General features: G+C 41.2%; 1 protein-coding gene across 1 annotated transcript in view; it reads right to left on the bottom strand.

Annotated features, from left to right (window-relative positions):
* The window catches only part of LOC121507021 (receptor-type tyrosine-protein phosphatase gamma-like), a 769,028-nt gene extending 753,880 nt beyond the window's left edge, over positions 1 to 15,148 (bottom strand). Inside the window, exon 1 of the mRNA XM_041783136.1 lies at positions 14,774 to 15,148. Coding sequence (XP_041639070.1) covers positions 14,774 to 14,867 — 94 coding nt within the window. The 5' untranslated portion in view covers positions 14,868 to 15,148. The remainder of the gene's footprint in view (positions 1 to 14,773) is intronic.
* Between the last annotated feature and the right edge of the window lie 673 nt (positions 15,149 to 15,821).

Below are 15,821 nucleotides of genomic sequence, written 5' to 3'. Positions count from 1 at the left end.
GCAGTAGAAAGTTCATTTCAGTCCAAAAAAATTAGAATTGTCTGGCTATAATTTGTGTTTTCAGGCTTTAATTGGTTAAAATAGGTGAATTTTAAAATGTGATATAAAAAAGGCTCGATTAACAACTAAAATTAAAATAAATCACAATTTTAAAATTATTTTTTTGACATCTCTAGTCCAGATTCCTTTTTGTAAGGCTTCTTGAGATGACAGTCATTGTAATTTGGCATAATGTACAGAAATGATGGATTGACTCTTGAATTTCTAGTTTAAAGGTGCAGTATCTAGCATTTTTGTGCTGAAATGTCTACACAACTGTTTTGATGTAAACAAATCCCAGCTTTTTCCAGTATTAGCAGGACATGTTTATTGTGGAAACACTGGATGTTTCATCAAAGACGGCTACATTTAAGTGCATTCATAAATTATTCAGACCTCAATCACTTTTTCTAATTTTGTCATGTTGCCACCTGATGCGACAGTCTTTTAAATTATTTTCTGTTCTCATTTGCCTGCACTCAGTACCCCATCATGAAAAAGTGAAAACAGAATTTTAGAAATTTTTGCAAATTCATACAAAAAAAAAAAAACAACCAAAACTTAAATTTCAAAGTGACATACGTAAGTATTCAGACCCTTTGCAAAAACACTTTAAATTTAGCTCAAGTGCTGTACTGAGGTGTTTCTACTGCTTGATTGGAGTGAACCTGTGGTAAATGAAACTGACTGGATATGATTTAGAAAGGCACACACCTCTATGTTGAAGGCCTCACAGCTGACAATGTATAGCAGAGCAAAACCAAGCCATGAGGTCAAAGGAAGTGCCTGCAGAGCTCAGAGACAGGCACAAATCTGGGGAAGGTACAGAACAAAATCTGTTGCACTGAAGGTTTATAAGAGCAAAGTGGCCTCAATAATTCTCAAATGGAAGAAGTTTTGCGCAACCTGGACTCTTTCTGGAGTTGATTTGTCATTCATTTTATTATTTACTCTATCATTTTAGCATATTATTTCATGATATTGTCGGTTCTACCAAAGGTGACTGCATAATCAAGTTAAAAGATTTGTTTTCTACAAAGGATGTGTGTGTTTTAATGTAAATTTTGTGACCAGCCAATGACCTGAAGTTCATGCCACCAGATGTGACATAATGTTGGTGTAGTGATATTTACTATTGACCTGATGCTTTGCACGTTCTTCCTTACGTTTGGGTTGATCAGTGGAGTGGCGCTTCTGGGACACACTTGGTACAGACTGGAGCAGACTGACTGGAAAGAGCGTTTTACTAAACAGATGGAGTATGTGTAATTTGGGGGTAAGGGATAATTCATTTAGAACAGGAAAACAGTTAAGACCAGATTGATTATTGGTTTTGGATTTCAAGAGTTTGTTACAGTTGGACATGAGTTACTCATGATGCCATGATTGTCGACACATAGGCATCTTTTGCTGTTGTTGCGACTGAGAACGCTCTATGACTCATACTCTGCGTTTATATTCCTCTGATTGGCCAAAAAAATACTTCATGTTTGCTGGACGTGCATAAGAATCTGTTTGCTCACATATTGAGGTTCTGATACTCCAGCACTGACGCCTGGGCTAGAGAAACGTCAAACTCACTGATAGTTACAAATCCTTCCCATAAGCCCCTCAGAGTGCTCTGTTACTGTTTTCCCTTAAAGACAAAGCAGCTGGGGCTACAGCAGAGAGAGCTTGCTTCAAAGCATGCTTGATGCTGGATCTCTGCTTTTTCCAGAAGCATTAGTCAGACGTATGAATGAAATGCCTGCATTAGAAGCATGATGGTGGTAATGGCAGAGGGAAACTGAACATATGGCAGCTAACGCGAAACCATGCCTGGAGCAAAGACGACTTAGCAAAGCAGAATGAACAGTGTGAGAAAAAAAGGAAGCTCTCCCAGACCTTACTGGGCTGAAATTCTGAATCTACCTTCCCAGCCTGTCTTTTAATCCAGGAGTGGGCTTGATTAAAACAATGAAGCAGAACAATGGAGAGGTAGAGCAGCAGGAAAAAAGCGGTTGTAAGGTTCGCCTTATTTTCAGCAGTCCATTAAGTCTGGAAGCGATGGGGCACAGCAAGAGATGAAGGCCAGGCTGCTTCGACTTTCCAAGTATTCTCCATTTCAGGCTGCACACCAGATGAGATTATTAGATGCAAAGGCAAATAAAAAAAGCAGATGAGAAGCAAGACAAAAAAACAACACAAGGCGATGCTCTATGCTCTGCTCCACGCATCATATCCCTGTGATATCATTAGCGCCTCTGCACTTAATATCATCATTACTATTGTTATCATTATCGGACCCATTTATCTTTAGTTTCCCCCTTTGTGCAACAAAGCGGCATCATTTCCTGCGAAAAATCGATAGCACAACAGAAGGGATGTTTTCTTTTTTCTCTAGTTATCTGGCTCCCGATCCCTCTCTCGCTCAGCTTCCTTCTAATGACAAGCCGACAGATACCAAAGCAGCATCCTACACGGATAACTGCCTGACACCACCTCTCCCACCCCCACTGCATCTTACACACACACACAAACAAACATGACACCGTATCTTTTAAATCAATCTATTAAGGAGAGCCCGGGTGGCGTCGGCTGGCCCCACACTCCCAGATAAAGTGAACGGTGAGCCGACGTGTGAGGGTTTTTTTTTTTTTTCCGGCCACAGTGGAGGGCAGATAATAGCTCTGTGAGCACCAAGATGATGATGATGATGATGATAATGTTTGCAACCCAGGGCCATGAAGCATATCCAATCTGGTCCCTAAATGTCAACCTTCCCCCGTTATCGCTTTGACAAAAAGGCAGAAAGAAAAGGTTAGTGACAGGGAGGTCTGCTTTGAATGGTTAACCAACACGCTTGTCTTTTTCATCCCTGGATTCAAACGGCGAGGTAAGGCGAGTTCATTTATAGATCAATGTTCAGACACAAACCAACTCAAAGTGGCTTACGGAGATAAAAAACAGAACATTGATGACGTTAAGAGCATGAAAAGACAGCATAAACACATTAGAAAATTAAATATGTTAAGATATAAGACAAAAAGAAATTGCTTTTAAGCAAACATAAGAAGTTAAAAACAACTGGGTATCTGCTTTAGGACTCTGAAGTCCCTCACTAGAGTCTGTCCTCCCTGACAGACTCGGATTCACCAACCCGACTTGCCTGATTGAAGTGAAATCTGTTCAACAATCCACCTAGAACATCCTCCTGAGGATTTAGGCTCAAAGTTTGCTCTGTCTGTGTCAGGCAAAGCCCGAAGCTTCCCCAGAAACCCTGTGCAGCGGTGCTGTGGTGGTAAAACCCCTTAATGCTTTACATGGATATTTCAGCATTTTTAAAGTTGAGTCATATGAGGTACATTGCAGTAGAAGTGGCATTAACCTCCAGTGATTTTAGTGAGCATTGCTCCTTTAAGTACTCGCTGGTTGTACCGGCTAGGAAGCTAGGCTATACAGTTTAACAGAAGGGTACAGTTTCTCCACTGAATTTAGCAAGTTTTTGGCAAAAATGGGCCACAAAACAATGTTGGTTCAAACCTGCACACTATCAAAAAACTTTTGAAGCATTTTAATTTTTACCCAGTAAGCCTCTGTGTTTTTGTCCCAATAATGCAATGCATGAGCACGTAACTGGTAGCCAAGTAACTGGTAGCCAAAGCCTGCACTGCAACATTGTGACAAAAACACAGACGTTTTAAAAGTTTTCAGTAGTGTGTGCATTTGAGTCAGCATTGCTTTTGGCCCATTTTTACCAAAAACTTGCCAAATTTATTCGTTGAATATCAAACTTGATTTTGTTTTTCTGCACAGGAATGACAAATCGCTTGCATTGGGTCAAAATCTCACATCTGCAAAATGATCACTGTTCAGGAAATGAGAAAAAATACGTATGTTTCAAATGATTTAACAAGAATAGTCGTCAGAGTCTTCTTGACATTTTTTATTGCTTTAAAATATGTTGAACCCATCTGGCAGATGGAGAGGATGACCAGTAAACCCAATTTATGGACAAAAAAAAAGATAATCATGAAAAATGATGATACAAGGTGAGAGCCGTTTCAGCTTGCACTGTCACAGCTTTGATATCAGGTGCATGTTTGCTGCATGTTGGCTAAATCTCCATGTTGTCTCAGCCCTCTGTCCTCACGACTCAATAAATTTCAAGTGACTTGATTTATTGTTTCGCTATACTGAGCTGGGAATATTTCAGAATAAAAGCATTCCAGACAAACAAAGTGAATTTCTTTGATGAAATAGGGCGACTCTGGCTAGGTAGGCAGAGTCAGGGGTCCCACAATCAGAAGGTCGTGGTTTCGATCCTGAGCTCCTGCTGTGGATTTGTCCTCGGCCAAGACACTTAGTCCCAATTTGCTCCAATTGCATTGTTGGTGGCGTGTAAATGGCTACCAATGCATAGCATAGAAAATTTTGCCATCAGTGTGTGAATGTGAAGTAAATGTGTGTGAATGGGTAGGTGGGCCTGTGGTGTTGAAGAGCTACTGAGTACAAGCTGAAGTCCATTTACCATTACCAAATGCTGAACCAGGCTTTTACTTTGAAAAGCATAAACTGGAGATGTACCCATACTGTGTTCATCTTGCCTGTGACATATTCTACTGACGTGGAAACACAAAGTTTCAGCAAAGGTTGAAGTTTCGAGGAATTCTCTTAAACCAACACTTTATAGCTTATGACCTTCATCAGGGTTGTCGTCACAATACAGACTGGAACATATTCAATGTGGACGTAAATATCTGCTACCACAAGGTGAATATGGGTCGATGACATTTTCCAGTCTTTCTTAGATATGTGCACAGCTCATGGTAAAAATAGAAGCGGCCTCTATTCTACGGATTTTCAGCACGAGACACATGGTTCTCACAAGTAACGACAAATTATGCACTTATAAACACTGTCACCTGTAAGCTGCAATTGCTACCATTAGAGAAAATTTCTTTAAAATGTTGTTGAATATTTTTGAGGCTTTACCGCCCATCCCTAATTTGAAGTTTTAGCCACTATAGTGGAAGTATTACATTAAGGTCATCTTGCCTGCAGGTGCTATGGTGTGACATGACTAAGAGTTGTTCACAGCATGAAGCCTTTCTAACTATTGTCCATTTAGTATTGGCTATGGGTAATTGGTAATTTTCCAGGATGTGTGGGAACTTGCAGGTGACTAAAATATTTTTTGCAGGACCGATACTGATACAATTACTTGTAGTTTAAATTGCAGTCGTGAGTCCTTCTTTTACCATGGACCAGTTAAATGAAAGACTATTTCATAGACTGTCCATCAATGTGGAAGAAAAATACACCAAAATAGAATAATATAAATGGTGTTAAAACAAAGAGCAGTATAAAAACAACTCAACATAATGCTGAATCAATGAGCACATGAGAATCACCTCCCACAATAAACCTGGATTTTAAGTATAACTCTTTTTATTCTATTAAATGCAGCTGCCTTTCTCTTGGCAGTCACAGACTCTTCTTCTGCCTTCTCTTTGCAAAGAAGCTCTCTAATGTAGTTTTTACTTATTTTAGCTAGCTTGTGGGCTTGATTTTTGGGTGTCATGTGACCCAGAGAAGCATCTTGACAGGTGTCAAGAGGTCAAAAGGTATAGACGGATGAAATAACGGAAGTGATTTCAATCATTTTTCAAAATAAAACATCTGTCAGACTCTATTAGTCAATGTGCGGCCTGGTGGCAGGTGACGTCTGGGCTGGGGACCGCAAATCGTTTTTTTTTTTTTAATTTAGAATTTAACACAACACAACTTTTGAAGCGAATGGAAACTAATCAGAAGTGAAACTTCCATTATTAAATACAGGAAGGTTTGAAGTAAGAAGCAGCCCCAAAGAGAAAGACACACTTGCAGTGGAGCCAAAATAACACGCTATTTAATTCAACAATTTTAACAGGATCAGTGAAATAAAATGCTGATTCGGATAATCGGCCAAATGCCAAATATCGGCCCCAATAATCGTCCAGGCCTTTAATCAATGGACCCCTAGAGGGAATCCTGGTTTGTCTTTTTCTTCCCTGATTTAAAGGAGACAAAAAGGTGCATGTGTTTGTGCAAACACACTCAGAGAAGAAAACACAGGCAGAATTAAAAATAAAGGGGAGACAGAGATAGATGGAAGGAGGGGGGAGCGTGTTTGTGGGGGTGAAATGATGTGCTAGCTCAGGCGCTTGTTGTGAGATTACAATGACTGTTCTGTTTTTCCTCACAGCCATGAGCGACAGTGCCCATTCATTTTTCACAGCAAAAAAAGCGACAGATTGAAGGCCAAACATCTCTTTCTCTCCTGTCTCTTCTGTCTTCCTTCTTTTCCTTTTTCCTTCTGCCTCCCTCTCGTGTGTTTGGTTAACCCAGGGCTGAAGTGCAGCGCTGTGACAGGGGCGTGATGCCTCGATGCTGACACCGCATGCTGCAGACGGGAAAAGGAAAAGTGATGCCCTGTGTCAGCTATAGCGGACGCCCCGTGGTGATGTTCGCTGCTTTCCATTCCAAAAAAACAGATGTTTGCAAGGCTGCAAACCGGCCATTATGTGGGCGACCGGGGGCGTGTTGGCAGCAGTCGGGTCACTCTTGCCGACACAACGGCACGGCACAAACTTCCTGTATTTCTAACAGCACCTTTCGGCTGAATCGCTGCCGCCGTTGCTCTACGGGGAGCTATGACATTATTAGGGTGGACTGTAGAGTAAACAATGCACTCTACTCTTGGAAAGCTCGGAGGATAAAGTGCTCACCCTGGCTCCTCCAACAATGCAGGTTGAAGCAGAGGCAGTAATTGCAGGCATCATAGCCTCGCTGCTTCAAAGATGAGTTGGATGCTTTATGAATCAGCAGGGTACACGTGAAGGAAAATAAATAACCAGACAGCCCTTTCTTCAGCTTTTATAAAGGATAATAGAATATACGTCTGTTCATATTTATCTCAAGAAGGTCAAAATTAAGGAAATAACTCAGCAATAAAAAAGCTGTAGTTAAATAATCAGTCAGTGTTTTAACACCAGCAGAAAAATCTGAAACTCATCATGTTTCAAGGCTGTTTTGATTATAAGCATCCTTACAATTAACTAACAAAGAAAGACGTGGCCCTAACTCTGAAATATAACATGTTATGTTATTTAAAACAGTCCCAACTTAGGATTTAGATGGTTGAATCTGATTGATCAGATATTACCTGTGGTATATATCATTTTTAATTCATTTTCAGTGGAACGTCACACTGTATTCATGATATTGGCCTGAATGAGGGTGATGAACATTATGATCAATGTTGAGCTCATAGTAATTAATCAGGATTGTTGTATTTAGTCGTTTAAGTCTGTCTGTGTCTGTGCGTAATAAAAAAAAACATAATATATAGATGGTTCATTGAAATGTTGATGATTTTTGAACACGTAGAGAAAGAAAAAGACGAAAAGATCATAAACTGCAGGAACATAAAAATAACATATACAATAGAATGACCAAAACTAACACTTTATGATTAAATAGTCATGACAGAGGCAGGAAGAAGTACTCACTTTTTCAATCCCAACCTTTGATACCTAGGGTGTGAAAGCCCCATTGAAACTGGTTGGGTTCATCATTACTACTTTTATGAGTTTATGAGCCTTTTTGTGCCAAAACTTAAAAAAATATTAGATACACATGTAGGTTGTTATAGGTTTCACAGTATCTCAGGAATGCCTCAATAACGCCACCTATCATGGTTCAACAGAACAGCCCTAAAAGGGACTGTGAACTAGAGTTATGAAATTTGGCTGGTAGATTCGGCTCAGGGGGCTCTACAAAAAAGTCTCCTGGCGCTGATCTGTAAGGCCGGCCACACACTACAGGATTTAAAGCCAGAGTTTAGCCAAGATTTGACTCCCCCAACGATTGTGGGGGCGTAGTGGTCGTAGTGCCGCTGACAGAGTACCCACAACAACCAATGAGATCGAGCACACCAGGTAGCATCACCAGACAGATCATACGTACTTTCACCGCTCACAACCATAAACACAATGGTACCTTAATTCCAGCCAGGATTTCGTCCTGAGTCTTTTCCCTTGTTTTATGATTGTTGCTGCACCTGTAACACATGCCAGGACAGCCTGTTGTGGAGAGACAGCAAGACGGTATTGACAGACATCCGGGTTTTTTTTTTTTTCTCTGAAGTCAAGTGATCACGCGAGGTCGTAGGCAGGTCGGCAGGTGTGTGGTCTCCAGTGATCTGACAGTATGGCTGAGTCGTCTAGCGTGTGCATTCAGAGGATTAAGGATGAAAAATCTTTGGAAATTGTCCTGAAGTCTGTGGTCTCATGGTTAAAAAATCATTTCAGATTAAAAAAATCGTCTAGCATGTGGCCGGCCTAACTCCAACATGAAATTTGCCATTTTGAATAAATTAGCCAAAAGTGAGGTGTTTTTGGCCTGTTCCAGGGGTCATACTTGATCATACTGATTTTTAAATATACAGTACTGCACTGAAATATCGCTATTAATTTTAAAGGTGACCATTTCTGTTATTTATTTTTAAACTGAGGTCTTACAGCAGCGGTTCCCAAAGTGGGCTGTGTGTCGTGTCAGAGTGGTGACAGAGGGGGCGTTGCAGGGCTCGGCTTAGCAACACCTGCTGATGACTTCAGCCCTGCAGAAGAGGAGCAGCTTATTGATGTCACCTTAAATTCAACCATGCAGTTGTCTGCATTTGTGGAAATGGAGTACCCACTTCTAGCCCTGGTCACAATCCATCCTTTTGCCACATCCTACCAGAGTAAGGTATGTTTTACTGCTGTTGCCTTCATCAAGACAAAATCTGGATCAAAACTGGACACTGAAAACAAACTGAAAGCAGTCTGACAGCTGCATCTAAGACTGGAGAAGATATGCTGCACAAAACAAACTTGCAGTAGACACTGAAAGATTGCGTCACTGAAGATGTTCACTAAACTTTTATTTTCAGGAAGTTGTTTGCCTTCAGAGAGGCAGATTTTTAAAACTTTAAACTGATGGTTGGTGTTATTTCTACAAAATGTTGAGGTTTTATGTTGTGGTATTCTAAAATGTTTGCAAAAGTTGTGACTGATGTAAAGTTTTTCATACGCTCCCATATAAAACATGTTAATGTGTGCTGTGAGGGGTAGGTGAAGTTAATGGGACATCTCTTGTTATGGTGGTGGTCATTGGTTACAAGTTCAATTGCCAAAACTCCTGTAACATGAACCCCCCACTCTCTGCGTTTCCAGCTGATTCAGACCAGAACTGCTCAGCACCACCTATCTCCACGGCCTCCTTCTCAGTACTAATTATTTTGGATTGAGCATTCTGTTCCCTAAAAATGACAGCTCATAAAGTATATTTACTAAAGAGAAAACAAGGTTTTGTTTTCATTCATAAATTTCTCATAATGAAGAAGACATGCGCTTAAAACTGCACTTCCACGTTAGTGCTGGAAGCGGTTCCAGGATACACATGTGCTCTAGTGTGCTGTGACATTTTTACCAAACAGAGTCAAAACAAGAGGTAAATTGCAGAGCTGATCTGCACTCATCATAGTGGATTTTTACATACTGTGCATTTGATATACTAAATACTTTGATATTAAAGCAAGATATCAATTAATCAACAACATTTTGCAATTTGACCAAAGCTAAACAGGCTAATGTATTTCACCAAACACTTTCTTTAATTATAGGGAGGCCAACATCATAAATGCATTTAAAAGCCAATCAACTGTCCAGCTCTATGTTACCATCACAAAATAAATGTTTAGATAAAAAACACTTGCTTTGCTTTGGAAATTAAACTCTCTCATTTCAAATCTCTTGCTTCTATTATTGAAAGGAAATGTGAAATAAACAATTTGAGTTAAGGGACTGCTTCCAATTATCATCAAATAAACTTTTATCTTCTGCAAAATGCAGAGCAATTGCAACACAGTAGATAAAATACACGCAACATGTTGGATTATTAGGACTTGAGCTCGTATAGAACTTTAGTCATCTGAGGTTTAAAGATATTTTTACACCACAGCTCACACTAAACCATTCACACATCCACACACTGACAGCAAAGGCAGCTATAAAGATTAGCTGTCAGCTTTACCTAAAACAACTCTGATATATTTATAGGGATGTCTGCATTTGTGCACTACTCACAATGCCTTTAATGGCCCTAATTAGTGGATTAATTTTTCAAATAACATTAATTGAGTCCCTTTCAGCACATGTTGGTTAAGCCACTGCAGCCACAGTGATGTAAAATAAGTCCACCACTGGTCCTAAATGTCTGGGTGGACAAGTCAAAGGTCATCTGCCCCCTGTAATATCAAATATTTCACCTTTCACGGTTCTTTTTTCTTTTCCAATCCATACCAAACTCCTTTTGTGTGGTTAAGTTAATCTCATTATTTCTGATCTATCTGAAATTCCTTGTTTTCTTTTTTTCCAAAATAAAAGCACATCTGTTTCCAAACAGGAAGTCAAACCCCTTTATTTAAAACAGGACAAAATCCCGACAAAAATTGCATTTATGCAAAAAAGTGGAATTTTGAAATGTGGTAAAAATGGAGATAGAAACTCTGAGATCAATCGAGGTTAAAATGTCAAACCTTATTTATACATATTCCCACACCACTGATGCAGCAGTGGGAACAATCTGAGGCTATATGTCTCATGATGCAAGAGCTGGGGATTGAACCCCCGACCTTTAGGTTAAAAGACGACAGACTCTCCCTACCGAGCCCCAGTCATCCCAAATTATATTAAAAAATGTAACACCAAATTACTATTAATATTTAAAGAAAACACTAAAATAACTGCAGGGAGACATAATTAGTTTAATAATTTAGTTTAATTACCAGGTTTGTTTCCTGTTTTGTAAAACAGATCAATTAAAAGTACATGAGTCATTTTCAGAGTTGGATTAAAAAGTATAAATAAGTTAATATTTTTACCGGGATGGGCTGCGAGTCTGGATTTATTCAGAGAAAAAGGCAGATCTATCTAGACAAAGAGTGGAATGATCCTTGGTTCATGAGCAGGTGTTTGACTGTACCGGTATAGTCAACTGAAGCTGTTTCAATTGAAATGTCTAGTATTCGATCAGTCAGTCAACGTATACCTCAAAGACCTACTCCTGGATGTATGGATGTATATTTAAAGAATCTCTTCTTCTTAAAAGCCTCATGATTGTAAACAGAGAGAACATTAAAGTTCCTCATTTAGCCCTATATACAGCACGAGTCCTTTGAGTGTCTTTGCTGTGCCTGGTTATACATCTTCAGCTACCAAAGCCCTCCACATTTCCACGTGGCCTACCGGTGACACGTGTTTTTTTTTATGGAAAGCCGATCCTTTCCCTTTCCTCGTTGCTTTCCAAGCCCAATCCCCCGGCTAAGAGCCTTATTAATAGAAAAGAAGAGCTGTCTGGAGGTAGGAAGAGCGAAGCTGAGAGCCTGCGGATGATGGTACCCAGCAGGGGAGAGGCGCACTCGTCTCTTGTCTCTACATCATATGGCAGACGCTAACATCAACCAGCCACCTTGGGCTCGCTCGAAGCCGGTGTCATGACAGCATGCGGTCGAGCCGAAAGGAGAGGAGGGGAGGTCAAGCGGAAAGACACGGAGATGGAGAGAGAGAGAGAGGGCGAGATGATCAATGTTTGACGTCCAGAGCGGTGGATTAGCATTTCAGTGACGATGCCCACTTTGACAGAGCCACGTCATGTCATCGTTTACCTATTCAAATTTGGTATTTCACTCACACAGCAGTGATTATCTTTAATGGCTTTAAAACTGCAAAGCATATTTGAATCTTTGTTTCTGTTTGCAAAATTATCAGAGGATTGATTTTAACATGCTTTGTTAAACTGGAATAAACACACTACAACAATGGAGTTAAAGCTGCTGTCGAGCCTCTTATTGATCCCTGATCATTGCATATTTACTCAAACGTATAACTGCATCATGTTTCATTAATCTGCTCTAATTGTGACATGAAACACAAGCGATTTCACCTTCAGTATTCCAGGAACAAAGCCTCTATTCATGCACAAGTGATACTGAATAAATCCTCAACCTATGGGAGTATTTTCTCCATCCTATCCATCCATCAGAGCCATCCATCTCTCCCTCCATCACCTTTCGGCTCACTTGACTTGATTTCTCTCCAGATTTGTGTTCAGTAAAGGAAAAATAGAGAAGAGAAAAGGACACAACATAAAAAAATGGCTAACAAGAGCCCCACGCTGGACTTATCAATCTTTACAGCATATTAATACTGACATGGATTTGCTGGAGCAGTGACTGTGTTCTTCGGTCAAAAGGGCAGAATTATCTTTTGTTCTCAGTCTCTCTCTCTTTATATGTGTGCACGCGTTTCATGAAATCTCCAAAGGCTCAAAAGAAATATAATCTAGGCGAGGCTGAAAAGTAGGCTAATACTGTCTGACTAACCGGCTCTGTGATAACGTGTCATATCTATAGACAGCTACAGGGCTCCGACACAAGCTTGCTGAATTTTAACACTAGACTGGCTCCACTGGGCTGGGACGGCAGGAGAATCCACATTTCCATCAGAGGCTGTAATAGACTCATTAATGCTGATTTTGATAAAGAATGGTGGCTGGGTTTGGTCAAAGCGGGGATGTTGAAGAATACATCAATAGACTATCTGACACTGCTGTGGATGTCAGAGGTTTTCTGTTATGGAAATGTTCCTCTGTTTATTTGTCATTTAGTCGTTTTACAAGCTGATTACATTACAGAGCTGGCTGAGGGGAATTAACAACGACTGCTTTTCTGTCAATCTACATCCTCACCGTGTACATCTCTAGAAGTAGTGTCCATAAAATTGAACATGACAGAGGTATATGGTTAGAAATATAGTGGTATTAACCTTGTTCACCAACATCCATTCAACCCTGTCGGTGCTGAGTGAAACTGACGCTTCCAGGTGGAGCCGCTGTGCAGAAACTCGTGCAAGAAGCATCTGGGTTTGCACGCCTGAATACAAAACGACTGTGACTCCAAAGTTTTGCATGCACTGTACATGTCTTGGATTGCACAGCAGGTCATATTATCTCTATGGAGTCTCTTAAGCTGGTTGAATAAATATACAGTTTCCTTAAGGTCAGATTTAATTAGTTGGCTTTGTTTCCGGCTGATTTTTTCCTTCTTGTATTTTGACGCTAAAAGCAACAAAAAAGGTGTTGTTTCCGGGTGATTCCGTCCAATCTGTGCCATTCTTTTTATATATGATTCATAAAACCTGAGCCTAATTTTTATCTTTTTTACACTGAAGCTAAAAGCACGTTTCTAATTGTTCAAAATGTGTACTGCACCATCTCTGGGTGCTTAATTTCAATTTCTGTAAGGTTTCAGTGCAGAATTTTGGAGCATTTTTCACACTCAACGAATGTTTGAAAGCACTTTAACATCTTGCCCCCTTCTTAAAGTCTTTATTTAGCATAATGTTTAAAAAAATCACTATGCATGCAAGTTGCTGTAAGGTATTTTGCTCCTTGAAAGGACAGCTGATCTTTTAAAGGACGTCCAAATGTTGCCAGAAAACGCCACCGCAAAAACTGGACAGAGAGATGGAAAAATGAGAATTCTGCAGGATTTTTTTCAATAAATTGAAAGGTCAAATGTAGAATCATGAAGTTAGGACTGCTTTGAGTAAGTTTACATGACTGTTGAAGTCCAGTGTCTTATTAAAATCAATAAGCAAGGGACTCCACTCAAATATGATGCATATTTAGCCTCTAATTTTCATGCATTTTTGTCCATTGGATGCCCTGTGGTGAGAACTGGCACCCATTGGGTGGACTGGCACCTATCTTCAGGTGCTGTCTCCTAAGTGTTTCCACTCTGGATGCTGTGGGCATCACTGGAGCTGAAGCAGCCGAGATTTCTTCAGCATGTATGAAACAGTTCCTCAGTTATATTACATAACAGCTTTAGATTAGCCCAATTAGAGAAGAAAGGATTTAGGACAGTGTTGTTTTTTTTTTCACCATTTCCATGCCTCTCCTCGTAATCTGCATGCCAACCCAAACACACACACGAGGTCTGCTTTCCCCTCTGCACGGATTTGAGCCTCAACTGCAATTTGCGGGTAGTGTGTGCGAGAGGGAGAGAGTGTGTGAAGCGACTTCACAGCCCTGCTGTCTTGCTTCAGGCGGTGAGATAAGGGCTTTGGCTTACGCGCCGCCGGCTGACAAGACATCACATCTTTCTCCCCGTTTTTTTTTATATACCCACAGCCCTGAACCAGCCACCAACCCACCATGCCTGCTGCTCCACTAATGGCATCCTAGAGCATTGAAACGTTCCCCTTGTTTGATTGCATTTTAAGGGTTAAAGAGGAGCAAAAAATGGGGATTTGGAGAATCAAAGGGGAAGATGGCATGGGATAACACGCACCTAGGATAAAGTTGCGCTTTGAATTTGCACAAAAGGAGTCAGAGAGGTCACTCTATTGCACTGAGAAAAAAAAAAATCTTGCACTGCTTCTTTCCTTCCAGTCGACGTGCCGGTGCCGGGGATGCGCGTCAAGTCACAAGGCATGAAATACATCCAGCCAGTGCCCCGTTACAGGATATTCAATTCCCTGGCTTGATTCTAGCAGCACATTCAGGACTGTTTTCCACCTTTTAATGCCACAATGACGGCACGTTCCCTCATGGGCATGATCACCAAAAAAAGCCAGTGTTTGACTTGTAGGGGTATGAAACTTACCAGGATGACAGTCGGCCCAAAGAAGCACGCAGGCTGGCAAAACCAGAGAGAAAATCCACCAGCAGCAACAGCACGATTGCAGTAGCCTCCACATGGTAGTGATGTGCACGTCCACATGCAAACAATAAGCAGCAACAACTGTTGAGTTTCTCCCTTTTGCGGGCAAATACGCGACGCCTTCGCTGCGTAAAAAGCAGCAGCGCCGGAGACGCAGCGCAGACGGGAGACTGGGCACGGTGGAGGTGAAGGGCGGAGAGAAATGTTTAGAGGTCCAGTCAGAAAGAGTCTTCGCGTCCCAAAATCCCCCCGATATTCCTGGATGAGAGCATAACACTGGGATACTGGGTAGTGATGGAGGAGCGTGTCTGTGCGGCGAGGAGGAGGAGGAGGAGGAGAGAGGACTAGTAGCGGTGGTCCACACAGCGCGGCGTCGCTTCTGCGGCTGCGGCGATGGAGGCAGCGCTGGTCGGGTATACAGAGAGGGGACAGTCGGTGTTGATGGAGCTGGTGGAGAGACGCTGGAATCTTTCCATTCCTCCGTCCGTCCAGGAAGTAGCGTGGGAGCCCAAGTCTGGCAGAGACTTTAAAACAGTCTGGAAGAGAGAGAGAGGGGGAGAGAGAGAGAGAGAGAGATGAGATGGGGTGGGGGGAGTGATGAGAGGGGGGTCATTCCTCTGGATCCTAGCGCCGACGAGAGAGAGCGCACAGTCGCTCGGTTTAATAACGCACGTGTCCCATTATAATAGGTAATAATAGATGCACGCGCTGCTGGAGCTTTTTGGTTCCGTGAATGACCCCAAAATAGATCCAGAGTGAAGACAAAGCAGACATTTTACCGCTCATTTGTCCTAGAAGGAACTCTGCCTGGAAGTCTGCTCTGCTGTGATTTATTAGCTCCACTGAATCAATCATGAACATCAGTTAAGGCAATTCAAGGTGTAACTCGAGTCCAGCCCTGATGATTAATCACCAAGAATCAAGCCATAGATATCTGTTAGAGTCAAATTTGACTGATTTTGACATTTGACAGCAGTGAAAACACCCCATG

Source organism: Cheilinus undulatus, linkage group 3, assembly GCF_018320785.1.
Source record: "Cheilinus undulatus linkage group 3, ASM1832078v1, whole genome shotgun sequence".
Classification (NCBI taxonomy): Eukaryota; Metazoa; Chordata; class Actinopteri; order Labriformes; family Labridae; genus Cheilinus; species Cheilinus undulatus.
This window is presented reverse-complemented; position numbering and strand designations above follow the sequence as displayed.